The sequence below is a fragment of the Rhinichthys klamathensis genome, unplaced genomic scaffold (genome assembly GCF_029890125.1).
Source record: "Rhinichthys klamathensis goyatoka isolate OS25496 unplaced genomic scaffold, OSU_Roscu_1.1 h1tg000398l_1, whole genome shotgun sequence".
In the NCBI taxonomy this organism is placed as follows: Eukaryota; Metazoa; Chordata; class Actinopteri; order Cypriniformes; family Leuciscidae; genus Rhinichthys; species Rhinichthys klamathensis.
Window position 1 is genome coordinate 255504 of NW_026606900.1, and position 21085 is coordinate 276588.

Sequence of the window (21085 nt, forward strand, 5' to 3'; positions counted from 1 at the left end):
TCAGGAGTGCGTTTCCCGAAAGCATCGTCATCCAATTATGATCGCAATTTCCATTGAACTCTATTGGTAACGACGGAACTTGCGACCATAGTTGGCTAACGATGCTTTCGGGAAACGCACCCCAGAGCACCAGTTACACTTAGACAGAGTTTTCTGTCATATTTAGACACATTTGATCTGCTCTACTGATAGGATTTCATTACATCACCCTGTACAGCAGTTGCATTCAGCTTCAACTACTTTTTTCATAAACTTTTGTTTCAGTCACATGACTTTTACAGCACATCCGCCATATTTATGATCATCAGCAGGGCAAAGTGGACATTTATAAATCTATTTTATTCCTCAATTCATCTCAATATACTGGCACTATAAACAGAGATGGATTGTGGATTAAATATACACAGTATAAATGCCTTGTGCTAATGTGCTAAAATGACAACAACAAAAAATCTGGGACCTGGTATTGATCAAATCCAGTGATCTTTTTTTTTTTTTTTGCTATTTCTGTCCATATGTTTTTGTATTCAATTTATAATTCAATTATTATAAATATGGCATATGACTGAAACGAGTTAATATATAAGTAAAAAATATATCGAAGAATAACGAATATATTGTAAGTAAAAAGTAAGTAATTTAACATAATTGCATCAATACTAGTGGGAGACGGTTGAAATTATAGGCTATAAATAAAACAAAATTGTTTTAAAATGTTTATCGTTGTATTCTTAAATGCAAAGCCACTGATTAACACACTAAATTTAGCAATTTAATGTCGAGTAAAAGCATTTTGTAAAATGACCATGTGATTATATGACATTTATGCACATTTATTATAAAACAAACAGGCCAGTGCATTTAAACAGGCAGTTTTCACCTTGTGTTTCATCTTGTGTGTGTTTCTAGTAGAGGCATAAGGCTTCATATTGCTTGCTTTCAAATTTTTCAGATTGTTTTAATGTTAAGAATTTAAAATACAAAGTGTAATCTTTAGATTGAGAATTTTTATTTAGTTTCTTCATTCTGTGGAACATAAAAGAAGATATTTTGAGAAATATGAATATCAGATCAAATATCAGATAAATATCTCAGATTTTTGAGTTGAGTATCCCTTTAAGGTCTCATGTAATAATAGCTGCAATTTTGTGCAAATGCAGAACACTATAATGAGACAGACACAAAACAGTGACTATATTTTTGGTTTGGTTTTCTATATTCTTTAATCATCCCTCTGTATCTAGTGATATTTGCACTGCTGTGTGTGGTGTTGTTAGGTATAATAACATGACTAGTTTTTTTCTCATATGTGTGTTGATTTAGGTGAATCTGGTTTCTGAGCATGTGTGGTGTGAGGACTTCCTGGTTCGGAGCTTTTACTTGAAGAACATGCAGACTAATGAGACTCGTACAGTCACACAGTTTCATTATCACACCTGGCTGAATGACCGAATGCCTGAAATCAGCCAAACCCTGCTCGACTTCCGCAGGTGCGAGAGTGTGTGCATGTGTTGTGCGAGCGTGTGTCTGTGTCAGCTCCTGAGCGGTTGCCAGTGTCATTTTTGTGGTCGTGCAGCTAGTTCACTGGCTCCAGTTGCATAGTCACAAAAGTGATCATTGACAACTGTGACTCTGCATCCAACTGCACCCTGGGATACCAGCCCACTCCCTCAACCTCTCTCCTCCCTCAATCTTTGATCAACCTTTCTGCCTGCTAACCTCTAAGCTCTGACCTATGATTTCCTCCTTTTCTTTGCCTCTTACCCACAGTTCTCTGTGTACCTCAGTTCTCTCTGGCTTTCTTATATTTTCAGTTTTTCTTAAGTCAGAATTGTTGTTTAGTTGTTCCTGGCCCCACCCCTGTTATTGCTGATCTGCACAAAACCAGCAGCAGTGTTTATATGTTCAAACCAGTAACATGGCTGAGGCTAATGTGGCTGTGTGTGTGTTTGTGTGGGTCAGCTTTTGTCTACATTACTGATCAAAATAGATAAGTAAATAGAATGTATTAATAATAATGAATGAATTAATAGAATAATGTTCAAATGGAAAACAAAAGAATCCAGAGAGGTTTTATATATCAGAATTAGGTTAGGTTTAGAGTTTACAGTTGGGATAGAAAATATTGTTAGCTTAGGACAGCTTAGAATAAATGTAAATGTAAATAAAAACAATGGAAGACAATGGAAAGTCCTCAACATGACAGATTCAAACAAACGTGTGTGATTTGTTCTGTGTGTTAATTAATCTTATTTCATCCCCAAATCTTTTATAAAAATCTTTACGTCAAAACTACTGTTCAAAAGTTTGGGGTCAGTAATATTTTTTTAAGAAACACTTTTATTCAGCAAGGATGCAGATGTGACTGTAAAGACATTTATAAAGTGACAAAAAAATTCAATTTCAAATAAATCGTGTTCTTCTTTTAAACTTTCTACTCATCAAAGAATCCTGAAACACAAAAATATTAAGCAGCACAATGTTTATTATGTTCTAGAATGATTTCTGAAGGATCACGTGACTCTGAAGACTGGAGTAATGATACTGAATATTCAGCTTGCTCTTGACAGTAATATATTGAAATAATATTTCACAATATTACCTTTTGATTTTATTTTTTATTAAATAAATGCAGCCTTGGTGAGCATTGGAGACTCTAAAGCATACGAGAAATCTTACCGACCCTAAACTGTTGAACAGTAGTGTACATTTAAAAAAAAAAAAAAATTATCATTTTTTTATTATATGAAATGGATTCAGAACTCCATCTCTTCTGTAGAATTTAGCTGCATCTGAAATCTCTTTACAAGTTTTATTTGTCTGTGTGTATGTGAGTGTGTCTGTGTGTTTATGATTGTATGTATGTCTTCTTTCCAACAGGAAAGTAAACAAATGCTACCGTGGAAGGTCCTGTCCTGTCATTGTTCACTGCAGGCAAGTAAAAAACATTCAAACACACACACACACACACACACACACACACACACACACAAATATGCAAAAAAAATAAAATACAGTAAATAAGACTTTTGTGAGGTCCCCCTTGAAAACGAGATGTCACATCTCAAGGGGTTTTCCTCTTAACAACAACAGTAAATTTCAAATTAAATTTCAAGACATGTATTCAACACAATTGTTCACTAAATGAACAAAAGCAAGCATGATATTAAATAATGATATTAGGAAACAGGGTTTTAAGAGGGTGACAGCTGAAAGCGCACCTTCTCGCCATCTCTGTGTTTGCTACACTAATTTCATGTGCTGGCCGCAACTAGCAAAAGACAGACGGTTGGAAGAAAACAAGTTTGGCTGTTTTCCATGCTCATGCTGTCATGATGACATCAGCGGGAAAGCAAGGTCGTGTGAGAAGCAGAACAAGTTGTTACATTCTGACTAAAGGTTAAAAGCTTTTAGATAGCCGACACTATAAAATCTGAAAACAGTTCTGCGACAGACCAGTCTGACAGCGCTAACAGAAACTTCCTGTTCATAAGTTCCTGTAATATGTCATAGTGTGTTTCAGTTTTTTGGCTTCTTATTGTTTTTTTTTATGTTGACGTTTTCTTTTTTCCATCAGTGACGGAGCTGGACGGACTGGGACGTACATTTTGATTGACATGGTGTTGAATAAAATGGCCAAAGGTAAAGACAAAGAAAGCAGAGGATCAGATATCAGTGGGTGTTAAGTGATGCTTTGCACATTGTGGACAGTCAGTGTAAATACTGATATAAATATGATACAAGATTCTGTGCTTTACAGGTGCAAAAGAGATAGACATTGCTGCTACACTGGAACACCTGAGAGACCAGAGACCCGGCATGGTTCAGACCAAGGTATGTACATACATATAGACATTTGTACACTGAAAAAGACACAATATCTTTCATACTGAAACATACTCTGTGTCCTCCTCAGGATCAGTTTGAGTTTGCACTGACGACTGTAGCCGAGGAAGTGAACGCTATTCTCAAAGTCCTGCCACAGTGATACTTGCTTTCTGTTTCTCTCTCTTGGTTGTATATAAACTCTGATCCCATGTCTGAGAAGATCTATGTTCTAAAGAAACTATTTTGTCTGTAAAATGATTGGACTATATTCAGTAGTAATTAGGAATTGTGTACTGTTTTAGTTCTGTGTGAATATGAAAGCACATTATATTTTTCTTCAACATTCTCTTCTTTATTTCAGATATGAATTACTCTCTCATCATTGCTGTTTGCATATCGCACAGACATTTCAACTAAGGCCAGATTGGTTTTAAATGTATAGTTAATTGGACCTGAATTTATTGAATTAATCTGTATGTGCTTTGTTATTTAAGATTTAGAACTGTGTTCTACAGGTTATGTGTGACAACTAGTTTTTCTGATTATCAGAGACCCACACCAAGAACACGAGGAGACAATTTCTGCCTTTCCAAGCCAAGGAAACGTTTAAATCATTCATAAATCAAAACATTAAATCGTGATGTTCAACTTGACCTGAACTTTTATTATAAGACTAAAACTCTTAAGAAGCACTACCACTTTCATTTGGTATTGAAATTTAATCTGTGCACACAAAAAGTGTGGATAGCAAGTAGAAATGCATGCAAGACTTGTGCAGTTGTGCTTTATGAACTTACAGCAAACTTGTGCATAGAAAATGTAAACAAATAAAGGCTGAGTTGTTATTGTCTGATTCTGGCCAATTACAGTCTGATCTCCATGCTGTTATTGAGAGTTTCATGAGCATAAGGAGGAGTTCAGATCAGTGAACATCCACAAGAGCAATAAACAATCACTCATTTTAATAAGAAGCATCAAAAGAAATTAGATTCTACATATCCTGGCGCTCTATGTGGATATGCAATTAATCTATTAATACAGATATTAATGTAGCCTCACCCAAATAGCAGCTCATACATCAACAATTAACGTATAGGAGCTGTTCCAGAGCTATCTGCTGTGATCCTAAAGATTCATTAGGGGATATGCTGAAAAGTGATATGATAAAAAAAAAAGTTATAAACATATTCTGTGTGATGGGTCGGTTTCTCTGTAACATGTCTGTTTTGACTATACGAGTAATCGTTGTTAAATCCCCATTGATAAGATTGATCATTACTAACAAGTTCATCTGTATGACCAAGTTTAGTCTGTGCATATTTAAATTCAACATTAACAGACTATCGGTGTGTATTGCGACTGAATAACCAAAGCTGTTTTGATCCTGTGCAGCTCCATAATAAAGTTTCATGTATCTGTGAAGTAAAGGACAAATTCCTGAGTGTCCTGAGTGTTTAAACATTAAACTCAATCATGTGGGCACACACAATTTATCAATACCCATAATCATGTAACTAATCTTTGTTTTTAATTTGGTATTGGTGAAAACTAGTGTTTCAAGCTAGTTGCAGCATTTGTTATGTATAGTTTTAGAGCTATTTCTTAGAAAATCCCGTAAACCCCCTCCCCCAACTATGTTATTTATAGTTTTATAATGTATATATTGCTAGTTTTCCTTATTCCACCTACCTATATAGAAAACCTTGGTGTTTCAGTACAGCACATTGCCCTAAGCCAACAAACCAATATCTGGTTCAGGGGTGGGGGCACATTTTATGATAGATATATCATCAGGGACCTCCAAGCTCCCAAAAAATGGGTGAGTTCTCCCCCCAGTTTTAATTTCTGTATAAAATCTTAAGAAACGTCCATACCTTGAGCCGCCTCAGATACTTTTATTTTGTAAAGTGTGACTTTTTTGAACAGGAAGTTTCTGTTTAAAGTGCTGTCAGTCTGATCTGTCGCAGGAGCGTTTTCAGGGGTCATTTAAAGTTCGTGCTGAGCGCTGGAGAAAATGTCCGCGGTGATTCCTCGCATCGAGCAGCTGTCATCGAGAGTGGTGGGTGTTTTGGGATGTAACCCGGGGCCCATGACATTGCAGGGCACCAACACATACCTGGTCGGAACGGGCAGAAGGTAACGTTACAAGTACAACACTCAATACAATACTAGTGCACGAGATAAATTAGCTTATTTACTTAAGGTATTTGCCATGTACAACCTATTTAATTCATGTAACAAGTATGTGAATGTTTATTAAATGTATCTGTCTGTGTCTGTCAGGCGAGTGTTAATTGATGCAGGCGAGCGCGCGGTACCGGAGTATATTGTCAATCTGCGCGAGGCTCTGAAGCAGCACGAGACGTCCATACAGCACATTATAGTCACACACTGGCATCATGACCACACTGGAGGAGTGCAGGACATACTCACACACTTTCACAAAGGTGAACAGGGTTTGACATTTTTGCCCCAAATCTCATTTAAAATAGCGAAAAATGTTAAGTCCTCACTATAGTGAAAAGCTCTCAGCCAAATCATGTTTTAATAATTTTAATGTAAATATCATTATATCTTACTATAAAAACTATTGGGTTTATGAGAAATCCTCACTAATATAGCTGCATGTGTTATGCAGAAGCAGAGCTGAGGGTCAGTAAACTCCCTCGGTGTCCTCCACAGGAAGAAGCAATCGGAGACGAGAAGAAGAAATATGAATATCTCAGTGATGGTGATGTGATAAAGACTGAAGGGGCAACATTACGGTAAACACTCACACACAGATTCTTTACATTATAGTCTTTGGTCATGTTTACATGCTCATATTTGTATACACTAAAGTTTGAGGTCGGTAGTATTATATTCTTTAGCTTACAAAAGTCCATACATTTTGTTTAATCAAAAAAACAGTACTGTGAAATTACTGTGAAATATTATTACATTTGGTTTTCTATTTTAATATATTTTAAACTGTAATTTATTCCTGTGATGCACAACTGAATTTTCAGCATCGTTACTCCAATCTTCAGTGACACCTGATCCTTCAGAAATCATTCTATGCTGATGTGGTGTTATTTTTGTGTAAACCAAGGAAGTTTAAAATAACAGCATTTATTTGAAATAGAAATCTTTTGTAACATTATAAATGTATTTACTGTCATTTGCGATCAATTTAATGTGACCTTGCTGAATACAAGTATTGATTAAAAATATTTAGAATTTTTCATAATACTTTTGAATATATATTTTTTTATTTACTTGCATGCTGGGTTTTTGTATAAATGCATTGGGAAAATTAGTGTGTAAGTTTCTAAATGCAAAAACATTAGTTAGTTGTTTATTTTGAACAAGTTTGTTGTTATATTATTTGTGCTGCATGTAGGGTGCTGTTTACTCCCGGACACACAGATGATCACATGGCATTATTCCTGGAAGAGGAGCAGGCTGTGTTTTCAGGAGACTGTATTTTGGGAGAGGGCACGGCCGTGTTTGAGGACCTCCATGATTACATGAAGTCACTGCAGAAGCTCCTCAGCGTGAAGGCCGACCTCATATATCCAGGTAAGTCCAAGTCTGTGTGCGTGTGTGTTGTACAATCTTTTTTCTTTTCTCAAACTGCTTTCTACATACTTTTTTCGGTGACACTAAGAAATGCTTGTGTTTGTGTTATTTTGGTGTGTCAGGTCATGGGCCAGTGGTCCACAACGCAGCTTCTAAGATCTGTGAGTATATAACTCACCGGAACGCAAGAGAACAGCAGATCCTAAATGTTTTGCAGGAGAATCGTGGAACTGCATTCACCTCCAGCGAACTGGTTAAAGTGGTGTACAAGGTTCAACTCCTTTCTGAATGATCTTAACTCTTTAAAGTCACCATGAAATCAAAATGAACAATTTCTATTTTTTATGGAATATTGCAGTGTTTATTATAAATGATTTATCCATGCACATCATTATTTTAATTCTTGTCCCCTTACAATGTTTAGTCAAAATAACTTCCTGTCGCTCTTGCAGTGACGTCTTCTTTGATGATGTGTTTACTGACGTGAGGGCGGGGCAACCTGTCACTCACATGACATCACAGCACTAGCGAACCACAAACAGTCCCGCCCTACAAAAACATTTGTAATACATTTTGACAGCGTCAAAACTGCAGTCCTCAAGGAGAGAAAAGAGAATGACAGATGTAAAGTGGGGGCCAAAATCTGAGACATTAAAACCTTTAAAACAAATAAAAACTAAGAAAAAAATATTTTAACATACTGCTAGGTAATAATCATATAAGCATATGTGTGACTGTACAAATACGGTACTAACCAAATTCTAAGATGACATTCTGAAAGTTTTCATTTAAACTTTTCCTCAATTTGTTATACAGATAATACAAATTGTAATGAAAACATTTGTATGAAATCCTAATATTGCAAAAATCATCTGTTCTCTTTAAGCGGCCACTGCTTTATAGAATAATGTGCAGAGAATGGCACAGATGAGAGTACATTAGTTATAGAAATGTAATGTTATTGTTTTCTAAACTGTGTACATGACATGATTTTCATGTGGGGTTTTTTCATATTGTCTGTATGCCAGGAGACCCCTGAACACCTGCACAGAGCAGCAGAGTTTAACTTGTTGCACCATTTAAAGAAACTCCACAAGGAAGGAAAGATCTGCCTTGGTATGTGTGTGTTTGCACGTGTGTTTGTAGGTGTGCACACAGGTGTTTGCGCATGTCTGTGTGTGCACATGAGATGGTGTATGAACACTCATTTATTTGTTTGTTTTTAAATATACAGGTAATGTCTGTCTTAACATTCCTTTTCCCCTTTGCAGCTGAAGGCCCAAATGAAAAGCAGTGGAAGAGCAATTTGTGAATTTTTTCCCACAGTGTCTAATAAAGTTCCCGGTGGACTGTGATGGATTTATTTTGTCAATATTTCTTAATTCTGGAAACACTTTAGAGGAGTCTTGGGCTAGTTGTCACTTTTTTCCCTTTCAGGGAAGGTGTGTTCTTGTAGGTCTTTTTCTGTATGAACACATACCATTGCTGTAAATCAGCTATTTAACATTTCTACATTTAATTTGCAGGAAAAAACTAAAATTGACCTTTTGTGACAACATGCCCCAATAGCAGGCTATTTACATTTATTTAGCAGACACATTTTTCCAAAGAGCCTTAAAAATGAGAACATTAAAACAAATGATGTAACATAAAGGTTCTTTAAATGGAAAACATGTAAAAGGTAACAACCCTTGTCTCAATTTAATATGATTATAAATGGAATTGTAAGCGCTGTTCATGGTCAACAATTATTCCATGAGACAGTGTCCAAGCAGCTTCTATTAGGCTAATAACATAACTGGATTCGCATGGTAATATACAATATTAACAGAACACGTGTGTGTGTGTGTATAATATATATATATTGTTTTTTGTAACATTTCTTTATCTGTAACTATTTAATTCGGGAAAAATAATGAGTAATACTTTTAGTATTACTAATACTTGAGTATAATAAATATTTTTTTTAAACAAAAACATTTCAATGGCCTTCAGGGATGTATAATGGTTGAAGCATGTCATTAATTATGTTTGCTGGACCACTGTTAATAAAAAATGTGTTCATATATTTAAAAAAAAAGAAAAGAAAAAAAAGAAGCGGTATTTGCACATGTCCTTATGCAATAAATGAGTTAAAATACGGCCTGGGGTGGTGCCGTGGTGCACCCCCATTTTTTTGACAGAATCGTGAACCGGAAGTTAACGCTTATCGGCTTGTAACCAGCTGCGGTACAGACCAAATGCGCTTGGAGGAGATACTGCTTACAACGATACCGTGAATAACGGACAGTCCGTGCTACCCTTTCCGTCCAAGGACAAGGATATTTTGATCACACGGCGAAGATCTTATGTTGTGTCGGAGCCGTGTGCAGAGGGAGGCGATCGATTACCGTTTAATGTCGCCGATGGATTTAAACGTGATTATTAATCTAGCGCAAATAACCGGGCAGAATGCGCGTGTGTGATGCGGCCGAGCGCGCGCGCTGCTCCGCTGCAGTATCCGCGCAGAGGCGCGTGAGCCCCCGGCGGCTGGTCGACCGTCGATTCACTGTGTTGTTTTGGTAAATATGTGCCGATTCGAAACTGGTGCGGTAAACGACCAAAGAGCGCATTTATATATAGTCGTAATAAAACGTATCTATTTACAAGTATCTGTTAAAGTGTTTTGTTGACATGAGCCAGGACAGAATGTCTGCATCTCTATTGCGCTGATAAACGGGTCGGAGAGCCGGTGTGGTCCGTTATCTGAAGCTCTTATTGGGGACAGTATTTTCGCACAGAAAGGATAGGATTTGTCAACGATAAGCCGCGGCTGGTTTATCCGAGAGCCTGTTATGTTCGTGTGTCAGTGTGTGTCTGTGTACTAGACGCGCTGAGCTAACGCTGCCCGTCAGGATGGAATCCGGTGGTGTTGGGGAGGCCGGGGGAGGGGGCCTCGCACCCGTGAGACCGTTTCCGTACTTGTGTGAGGAATCTGCTCAGGGTTTGAAATCTAAAAGCCTCCCCGTGCTCAGTGGTAGTCAGGACGCGGATCAGACTCTGCTCTCTGCCCCGCACAGCTCGCCCCGGTGCGGCTCCCCCGTCAGGACAGAGTGTCGTGAGCCGGAGGGGCGCGGCGGCGCGGCGGCGCTCTTGAGGTTCCGCCTGTTACAGGTGCCGGTGAGGCGCTATGTGGACGGGATCCTTTCAGACTCTCGCTGCTTCCTTTTCTGCATGTGTTATCTAACCTTTATTCAGTCTCTGATGGTGTCCGGCTATCTCAGCAGCGTCATCACCACCATAGGTAATACCTGACTCTTCTCTTCTCTTCCAATCTCAGCTCTTCAATTACAGTCACATATTGTCTCATTTTACACCAATCTCCATCCATCCCAATTTCTTAATTTCACCATCTCATCTTTTCCCAGTTCTCAGTATTCTCAATCTATATTGGAGTTTAAGAATTTCAGAGTAGCCTAAATGAATCCTGTGTTTTTCAGAAAAGCGGTACAGTCTGCGGAGCTCGGAGTCAGGTCTGCTGGTCAGCTGTTTTGACATCGGTAGTCTCCTGGTTGTGGTTTTCATCAGCTACTTCGGTGGGCGGAGTCAGAGGCCACGCTGGCTGGCCGTAGGGGGCGTGTTAATTGCGGTGGGTGCCGCCCTCTTCTCCCTACCTCACTTCATCTCTCCGCCCTATCAGCTGGAGGAGCTGAACAGCACAGTGGGGGGAGAGGGGCTCTGTGCCAGTGGTAATGGGAGTGGGCAGGAGAGACCCACACTGTCCAGGTGCCAGCGGGACCGGGAGGAGAGTGAGCACGCCCTGTATGTGGCGCTGTTCATCTGTGCTCAGATCCTCGTGGGAATGGGATCGACTCCCATATACACACTTGGACCAACTTACCTGGATGACAATGTGAAGAAGGAGAACGCTTCCCTATACCTGGGTGAGTTTTGTTGGAGTGTATTCTGTGTGTTGGTGGGTGGCAGGGTCCAGGGGCAGATTAACACATAGGCTAACCTAGGCTGGAGCTTTGGGGCCCACGTGATCAGAGGGCCTCTGTTCACCGTTTTTTTGCAAATACTTTTTTGATTAATCTATTTCTACAGTACTAGTAGTTACTTGTGTTACTGGACAGAGGTTTTAAAATAACAGACAATTGACGAGCAGCACACATGTATGTAGGATAAATGTTACACATCACCCCTCCCTAAGTCACTTTCAGATGTAAACACACACACACTACACCGCTGTCACCGCTCGTTTTCTAAACTGGTGCTTGTCAAGAATAGTTACTGTTAATCTGACAATGCCCAACGCCGCTGTCAATCACTGCCTTATTTGCTGCCCATTGTTGCCTGTAAATTTGACAATGCTCAACACAATTGGATCAGAGCCCTATCAATCCTTTGGCACTGTAAAGCCGTTTTTCCATGCCAATAAAGCTAGCCTACTTGAATCTGAATTTGTCAATCGCTCATTGATCAAACAGGGGGAGACACCACAATCCAGATCTGTTCATGGAATGTAAACACTCAATATATATTTTTAAATAAAGCCAATGTCAAATAGAGTCAATGTTCTGAGTACTTTCATGTGACTGATCAAGCTTATGTTGCTAGTAACTAAATGCTTTCTCTGTGTCCAGATTTGACTGTAACAATAATGCAAAAACTGACACTTCAAATAAAAAAAATTAAAAAAATCAACTTTGACAAAAAGTAGTCTTTAATATGTCTAAATATATACCAGGGCTCCAGACTAACTTTTCCACTGGTTGCACTGGTGCTACCAACTTTCTCAGTTGGTCGCACCAGCATATGATTTGGTCGCACTTTTTTTGCTACATGCCATGGGATTAATCAATGCATGCTGATGAATAGTGGTTTTAATGGACCAAGGCTAGCAAACACTTTCTGTGTTGCAGCAGAAATACCTGTAATATATTAATTATCATTGCCAAATTTCAGGATTTTCATGGATTTTGGACAGTAATTTTAATCTGTAATGTTAAGCATTTTACATTTGAATCATATTCTATCTATCTGTCTGTCTTATTATGATCTTTCTATCTTTTAAAAATCATTAAACATTCAAATGTAAGCATTACATTTTAAAAGATTAGAGTATTATAATAAACTGATACAGATTTTTCGTTATCAAAGTTTATAGTTGTAACAAAAAGCAGAAATCTCACACTCCTTACCTTCTGCATTTTATAATAATTTCCTTTTCCTCTGTCGAGCGATCATGAGAGTAATCGCTCGACAGAGGAAAATATAACCGCTGAAAAGACGTAGGAAGGGGCTCGGTGTTTCGTGAGACCTTTTCATTTTTATATGCCTTAATTCGTGAATTCGTAATTGGCGCGTTTCACCTTCAGTGTGCAATGCGCGTGACGTCTACGTAAATAAACCAATATTATCGTGTTTTGCGGAAGAACATTGTAGACGGAACTTCTCTCCGTTAATGTCTATGGCGAGTCACGCAGGCACTGGGCTACTCCGCAGCCGAGTCGACCCCGGGATAAAATAGTCCGAATTTAAACACTTATTATAGGCGTAACGTAGTGATTCAGAATAAGTCAAAAACACGTTTTGGAAAATGGATTCATGATGTAGCCTACTCGTTCATTTTGAACATAAGTTACGGACTGCAGCAGCTGATACAACGGCGTTCTGTTGCTCGAGCGTCCACTCGCACAAATGCGACCACATAAAATTTTAACTCGCACATTCTCAAAAAATGGTCGCAGTCTGGAACCCTGTATACCCAAATGAAAAACCTAATACGGGTATTTTATTAGGTCTGAAAACAATGTTCTCAGCAACTAGGGAATACACAGCCATGTTTATATTTTAATATATGGGGCCCCTCTGTCCCACCCCATTTAAAAAATCCAGCAGAGATTGAATCACCTCATTCGAATAGCCATTACTAGTGATATTTTATCACTAATATTTATGATGATTATTATAAGTGATACAACATTTGAGCCATGTGCATGTGTTTGTATTGTGTGTGCATGTGGGTTGTCTTGGGGAGTGGGCCCTCTAGAAATCCCTGACCCTTGGGGCCTTTGTAGACCTTAATCTGCCCCAGATCTCTGTCAAATCAGTCAGGCAAAATGTTTTGCTTGGGGCTAATTCCTTCATGGGAACAGGGCACATATAGACCTACTTCCGTGCCACTTTTCAGTATTCTCCTTGGTAGTCAACTATCATGAAAGTCCCTCAAGATATTGCACTAACTTTTTGAACATGTTCGAGACTTGAACCAAAAATCTGACTGAAAAAACCCAATCATGGCTTATTTTTTAAGATGAATGTTTTGACATTTATTAGTTCCCATGGTATTTTTATGGGTAAACAAGCCAATTATGAAATTATCTGTACCCTGAAGAGACACTGAACTATTTGGATTTAAAGTAAACCAGTTTGTCTATGGATCTATATAGCTACTCATTTCTGTGAGGCCACCTATCCATATTCTTGAGATTTCATTCTTTGCTTCGCAGATAAGATGTTTTGGCCTGGAAATAATGAATACTTCAGGTGACTTAAAAAATTGAAAATGTTATCTGCAAGAAATTGTTTACAGACAAGTGGGGTTTTTTTGTGCATTATTTATATACTATTAGTATTTATTAATATTTTTATTTTTTCAATTTTCATTTTAAGTTTTTGCTTTTTGTTTAGTTAAATATTTCTATTTAGCTGAAAATGCAACATATTTTATTTAATGTTAGTCAGTAATTAAACATTTTAGGAGTGACTTCTATATTCTCTACATGCACTGAAAAATAATTTAGGGGATTTACTTCAGGCATCACACCAAAAACTTTTAATGTGTTTTTATATTTAGTCAGATATTTACTCAGAATTATTTTTTAAACAAAATCAACATTTGGGACTGAAAATCTTCTATTTTTTAGCAAGTGTGCATGTTAACAGTCCATGCCGATATTCTCAAAATTGCAAATATCAACTATTTATACTAGTCGACCATAAGAGTGTATACAATGCATGACATAAATGTCCAATGTGTTTTTACAGAAAGCCACAGAGCAAAACAACTTCTTTTTTTTAGCCTGTTGGTTAACAAGTTATTTTTTGCTCTGACTTGAATTCTGCCATGCAAAGTCTGTAACTGCTTCTCACTGATGTGAGAAGATACCAACAGGAGCATGTGACAGCTAAAAAAAGTCCACTATTTTCTTTGTGTGTGTGTGTGTTTAGCTATCATGTATGTAATGGGAGCTCTTGGACCAGCCGCTGGGTACCTGCTGGGTGGGATTCTGATCGGATTCTATGTCGACCCTGGTACCATTGTCAATATTGACCAGAGTGACCCACGGTTTGTAGGAAACTGGTGAGGAAAATCTCGTCTTGTTTACTTTTTATCAATGAATATGCAGTAAACTTAACACTGTAACCGTCTCTCTGTCTCAGGTGGAGTGGGTTTCTCCTGTGTGCCGTGGCAATGTTGTTGGTGATCTTTCCCATGTTCTCCTTCCCTAAAAAACTTCCGCCTCGCCACAAGAAAAGTAAAAGACGTGTAAAAAAGAGTGCAGGTGATGTGTCCAGCGATGATGATGAGATGATGAAGGAAAAGAGCCAGGCTGTCTCGTCCTCCATGGGTTTTGGCAAAAATTTCAAAGGTGAACCTTAATATCAGATCAAAAGGCAGATTCTGATCAGATCTAAAATCCTGCATCTAACTTGCTAGTTATCTAAACAGGGGTGCGCTACCTAAATCCAAATATGGTCGCAAGTTCCGTCGTCACCAATAGAATTCAATGGAACTTGCGACCATAGTTGGCTAACAGTCCTTTTGGGAAACACACCCCAGATTTGAACACTCTTTTAGTCATCTTTGGAGAAAAATTTAAGCTAGAATAGATATTGACAAAGCTAGGATTTCCAGAGATTTGCTTTGTAGAGATGACTAGCAAGTTGGATGTGGTAGTATTTTATTGAATACATGGGCAAGTATTTGTATGCATACTTTTATTTAAAACGATATTCCTTTAACTTGGTGGCCCTGAATTGTCTGTTTTTTTTTTTATCTTAAATTTGTTATTTATTTATTTGTTATTCCCAGTGTTATTTTAGAATTCTTTATATACTACTGTATTATAGTATTTATTAATATTTTGAATTACAATATTTTCATATGGGTTTTTATTTTAGTTTTAGTAATTTTATGTGCTTTTGTTGTTTTCATACATTTTTCTTTGTTTAATATTTCTGTTAAGCTGTAATTTATTTTTTTATTTAGTTTGAATAATTTTAGTACTTCAACTTACATTTGTTTATGTTAGTTTTCAAGGCCACATTTCTAATAGTTTAAGTTTTTTTTATCTAATTTTTGTATTTTATTCTATTTCAGCTTTAATTCAATTAACAAAAACTATTTCTAATAGTTTCAGTTTTGGTTAGTAACAACACTGATTATTAGTATGAGCACATTTTGCATGACACATTTAAATTCAAATTTTATTTATCTCTGTCTCTTTCTATCTCTCTCCAGATTTGCCAAAAGCAGCAGTGCGTATATTGAGTAATGTGACGTTTTTGTTTGTGAGTTTGTCGTATACGGCGGAATGTGCCATCGTCACAGCCTTCATCACTTTCATTCCCAAATTCATTGAATCTCAATTTGGTGTTCCAGCATCTAATGCCAGTATATACACAGGTACAACACACACGCACAGACACAAATGTGTCGATCTGATCACAGTACTTACTGTGGGTTTTTAGTAATTGTGTGTTTGTGTGTGCAGGTCTGATCATTGTACCCAGTGCAGGTGTTGGTATAGTTTTAGGAGGGTACATAATTAAGAAGCTGAAACTGGGCGAAAGAGAAGCAGCAAAGCTGGCCATGATCTGCAGTGGAGTGTCTTTGCTCTGCTTTTCCACTCTCTTCATCGTCGGCTGTGAGAGCATCAACCTTGGTGGAATCAATATCCCTTACACCACTGGGTAATGGAGAAACCCCTGTAGACACGCACATAAATATCACCTGCAAACATGAGCTGCTCTGAATGATGTTCGATCTGTGTTCTGCAGGCCCACGCTGACTCTGTCTCACCGAAACCTAACGGGAAGCTGTAACGTCAACTGTGGCTGCAGGATTCATGAGTACGCACCCGTCTGCGGCTCTGATGGCATCACCTACTTTAACCCATGTCTGGCGGGCTGCAGCAACATCGCCAACCACACCTCAGGAGTGAGTTGTTTCATCTGTCTACTGACCCCGTTTCACAAACCGTGGATTAATATCAATGGAAATGTAGATTAAAAATGGTGAATCCAATGGATGACAAAACCAAAAATGTTTTGGACTTGGAAAAAAAGGGTAGGGTTGAAAATATTGATTTCCCGATTTTAATCGTTTCTCATTTCGATTAGCTGTTATTGATTCTTCAAGATCCTAAGAATTTATCTCATCTGTCAAGATTTTTTTTTTTTACGAAATTCAAACAATAAATACCGTTTTGGCTGTCTTTAATGTGATGTGATGGATCACTGTTGCTGCCTCAGTTCAAGCAAAGCGGCAGTGCATAGCGCATGTGAACTTTTACTTAACCCGTTCTTCAATATTTAATGAAATGTATGTGAATATATCATTCATGAAAACAAGTTGTTATGAATGCCACTATTTAAATGTTTATATTTCTAAAATCTAATTTGAGTAGAAACATAATTAATAATTATATAGTTAAAAAGTTATTATTAGAACATTATTTGAACATAATTAAATAGTTAAAAAGTTATTATTAGAACATTATTAGAACATTGCCTTCCTATGCATATCTTTGATACAAATCAGTTGTTAATTGTAATTTGTAACCTTTAATATTATAGTAATATACCAGCTGACAGGGTTCCCTGTATAGTTAACAGCATTAGTTGAGAGATTTTGTATGTACTGTACCTAATATATATCAAAATTGATCAATATTGAATCAAATTGAGTTGAATCGCAAGCTTGTGAAACAAAATTGCATCAAAGAAATTTGTGCTCAGACAAATGTTTGTTTTGCTATAATGATTGGCTGATTGTTTTTTTGTTTTTTAACTTTTACAGATAATTTAATAAATTTTTGTTGTAAAATAATCCTAATGTTACTACATGTTGCTTAAGACAACATTTTTCATATTTGCCTTAGGATAAATAAAAATGGCTATGTAAAAATGTAACTAGCAGAAGAATTGTCTAAAGACATTGTCTATGTCAATATTGTTGACATTTTTCATGTTTTTACTCCCGCTCAGATCAGAAACTATTCTGACTGCGCATGCGTTCAGAGCAGACAGGTGATCACGCCATCAGGAGGAAACCATGAGCTCCAGGTGGTGATCGTGAAGACGTACCTGAACGAGAATGGTTACGCACTGGCAGGAAAGTGTGAGCGCACCTGTGGAACACTCATCACCTTCCTCATCTTTCTCTTCATCGTCACTCTCATAACCGCCTGCGGTCAGCCGTCCGTCATCATCGTTACGCTCAGGTCTGCCTCTCTCCACGTCCTCGGATATCATTTCTCTTTTGCTCTTTGTTTCACTCATCTCTCGCTCTTATTTTCTGAGCAGGTCAGTGGATGAAGAGGACAGGCCGTTTGCTCTGGGAATGCAGTTCGTTCTTCTCAGGACTCTTGGTAGGATTGGATAGATTTTACAGAACTCCCTCTTATATTTCTGTGACTGTCAACTAGAGCTGGACAATATATCAGTATTAATATGCTTTTTATCTGACCTGAAGACCATAATCAGTAGACTCATTTTTGTGATCATTTAAAATAAGTTTTTGAAAGAAGTCTCTTATGCTTAACAAGGCTGCATTTATTTGAACAAAAAGATAGTAAATCAGCAATATTGTGAAATATTATTGCAATTTTAATAGATTTTAAAATGTTATTTATTCCTGTGGTCAAAATGTGAATTTTCAGCATCATTACTCTTCAGTGTCACATGATCCTTCAGAAACCATTCTAATATGCTGATTTGGTGCTCAAGAAAAATTCTTCTTATTATTATTATCAATGTTGAAAACAGTTTGCTTTATACTTTTGTGTAAATTATGGTGTCTTTTGTTTAATTTAATGTCCTTGCTGAATAAAATATTAATTTCTTTCAAGAAATAAAATAATCTTACTGACCCCAAACCATTGAACTGTAGAATACTGCTAACTACCAATGTGTTTTAATGAATTGCTTGCTAAATGGTGAATGTTTTCAGTTTTTGATATATTCTTTCTTTCTTTCTTTCTTTCTTTCTTTCTTTCTTTCTTTCTTTCTTTCTTTCTTTCTTTCTTTCTTTCTTTCTTTCTTTCTTTCTTTCTTTCTTTCTTTCTTTCTTTCTTTCTTTCTTTCTTTCTTTCTTTCTTTCTTTCTCTCCAGCCTATATCCCCACTCCTATCTATTTTGGAGCTGTGATTGACACCACCTGTATGCTGTGGCAGCAGGATTGTGGTTTCCATGGGTCCTGCTGGGAGTACGATGTCACTTCCCTCCGCTTTGTTTACTTTGGGCTGGCGGCGAGCTTGAAGTTCCTGGGCTTCCTGTTCATCTTCCTCACCTGGTATTCGCTGAAGCAGCGTGAGGAACAGACGCACACACACTCGCACACGCTTTCCCCGCTGGACACGGTGAGCCACCTCATCTGCCACGCCGGAGGTCACAAAGGTCACGCACGCACACGCTCCTGTCCTGTCTTCCTGCCTCGGCCACCTGAACACTCCCATGCTGCCATGACAACTGGACACGCTCTTAGCCGTGGTAACAGTTGCCCTGGGAATGGCCTGAAAGCAATAACTCCACCCATACGGTCTCTTGAAAAAGTGGCAGTGTGAGTGTTGGAGCCATGCACACACACACACACATGCTTACACTTGCTCATACACATGCATGCAAACATCATACATTTAAGAGGGCCGATTATTATGTAAATGGAAAAAAACGCCACACCGCTTATAGCCATTGCTGGTGCCTTTTTAAAAAAACGCATACATAAATACACGTTAAACACACAATATTGCAGTATTTGTGTGAAGCACTGATTAGTAATAAAACAATTTTGACACAATACCTCAGCAGGACAAATACCTCTGGTAATCATCACATACAAATACACACATTCAAACACATTTACCGTAGTTATCTCATCTAGTTACCTATAGTGTTAGTTGTGCACATACTCTTCTGCTTCACCTGTACAGTAGATAAATACATGTACTTGTTTACCTCATTGATTCATCCATTCATGTTTCAACAGTGATGGGAAAGAGACTGCAAATTTACTATGCAAACTCCTCCCACAGCACTGACTCATCAGGTGTACTCGACTTGAAGCAGACCGATTGCGATCGGTGTATGGCATTAAAGTACCGTGAGTGCGATGGCATTAAAGGGATAGTTCACCCAAAAATGAAAATTCTGTCATAATTTACTCACCCTCAAGTTGTTTCAAACCTGTATGAATTTCTTTTTTCTGTTGAACACAAAAGATTATATTTGGAAGAATGCTTGTAACCAAACAGTTGATGGGCCCCATTGACTTCCATAGTATTTTTTTTTTCCTACTATGGTGTGTCAATGGGTGCTTGGGCCTGTCTGGTTACCCATATTCCTCAAAATATCTTCTTTTGTGTTCAGCAGAAGAAAGAAATTCATACAGGTTTAGAACAATATGAGACTGAGTAAATTATGACAGAAGTTTCATTTTTGGGTGAACTATCCCTTTAAAGTACCGTGAGTGTGATTTGAAAGCATTGAGAGCCGTCTGCTCTCTAATCACTCTTGCGGTACTTCAATGTCATACACACCGATCGGTCTGCGCAGAGCCGCTTTAAGTCGAACACACCTCTTGTGAATCACATTAGCCCCTCCCAATCTTTAAACTCCTCCCCTAAAACATCCTCCCTACCAACTATATTTGGCATGCTGACTAAACTCCTCCCACAGGATTGACTCCACACAAGCAATGGCTCCTCCCAAACTTTAAACTCCGCCCACTGCTCCACCCACTTTGTTCCATTTATTTTTCAGATGTTCTGTTGTGTTGAAATGTTTAGCTTTTTAGTACTACAATTACAGTGTGTGCAACTGTGCAGTGCACACATCTGTTAAGTCTTTCTGTCTCTTTTTTTCATAACCTTTGACTTTTGTGCATCATATCAGTATTAATAATGTTTTCTTCTGTTGTTGATTGTATGTTGGTGGTCAACAGTCATCTCGGTAAATAACACAACTCGTATATAGGAGATACGTCATCTCATGTTCAGACAAGCATTATGTATACTCTTGAAAATATGCTCGTGTTCTGATTGCGCTGCAATTGAGCCAGTATTTGTGGTGTTGATGGTAACACGCGTGACGATTGTCATCTCTAGCTCTGAGCAGAAATCAGCTTAATTCCTGATCACTGCTGGACTTTGGTAGAAACAGAGCATGATACACACTGAACTACTGCTGAGGAAACCGTTTGTTACATTTTCCTCTCCCTCTTTTTCCCCAACCCTTCCTATGTTACTGTGCTCTGTTTGCAAACAGAAGACCCGTTAATACAATTATTTATTTGAAGTTACTTGAAGGCTTGTCTAATCGGGGGCAAACCTTCAGAAATTCTTAAACTGGTTTGTTTTACTTGTACAAATAAATGATGTGTCAATAAATTGTCTAAATAAAATTATTTTGATTTTGTGCTGTGATTTAG

General features: G+C 37.8%; 4 protein-coding genes across 7 annotated transcripts in view; 3 read left to right on the top strand and 1 right to left on the bottom strand.

Annotated features, from left to right (window-relative positions):
- slco5a1b (solute carrier organic anion transporter family member 5A1b) overlaps positions 1-4681 on the top strand; it is a 28140-nt gene extending 23459 nt beyond the window's left edge. For all 3 annotated transcript variants that reach the window (XM_056234538.1, XM_056234540.1, XM_056234539.1), the window contains exons 19-23: positions 1324-1490; positions 2881-2934; positions 3578-3642; positions 3761-3834; positions 3917-4681. In XM_056234538.1, the coding sequence (XP_056090513.1) occupies positions 1324-1490; positions 2881-2934; positions 3578-3642; positions 3761-3834; positions 3917-3988 (432 nt within the window). In that variant the 3' untranslated portion in view covers positions 3989-4681. The remainder of the gene's footprint in view (positions 1-1323; positions 1491-2880; positions 2935-3577; positions 3643-3760; positions 3835-3916) is intronic.
- vcpip1 (valosin containing protein (p97)/p47 complex interacting protein 1) overlaps positions 1-21085 on the bottom strand; it is a 290019-nt gene that overhangs the window by 106254 nt on the left and 162680 nt on the right. The window lies entirely within an intron of this gene.
- On the top strand, positions 5746-8704 carry lactb2 (lactamase, beta 2). 2 transcript variants are annotated; one of them, XM_056234565.1, is made up of 7 exons: positions 5746-5964; positions 6112-6284; positions 6467-6593; positions 7211-7389; positions 7512-7660; positions 8418-8505; positions 8661-8704. In XM_056234565.1, the coding sequence occupies exons 1-7, from the start codon at positions 5843-5845 to the stop codon at positions 8699-8701; spliced, it is 879 nt and encodes a 292-aa protein (XP_056090540.1). In that variant the 5' UTR covers positions 5746-5842; the 3' UTR covers positions 8702-8704. The 2 variants fall into 2 exon arrangements, with proteins under 2 accessions (XP_056090540.1, XP_056090541.1); XM_056234566.1 differs by having other exon boundaries at positions 5747-5964; positions 6112-6275.
- Positions 9636-21080, top strand: slco5a1a (solute carrier organic anion transporter family member 5A1a). Its single transcript, XM_056234546.1, has 11 exons — positions 9636-10672; positions 10869-11312; positions 14605-14737; positions 14818-15026; positions 15899-16063; positions 16152-16350; positions 16438-16597; positions 17647-17882; positions 17965-18029; positions 18772-19741; positions 20118-21080. The coding sequence occupies exons 1-10, from the start codon at positions 10285-10287 to the stop codon at positions 19221-19223; spliced, it is 2451 nt and encodes an 816-aa protein (XP_056090521.1). The 5' UTR covers positions 9636-10284; the 3' UTR covers positions 19224-19741; positions 20118-21080.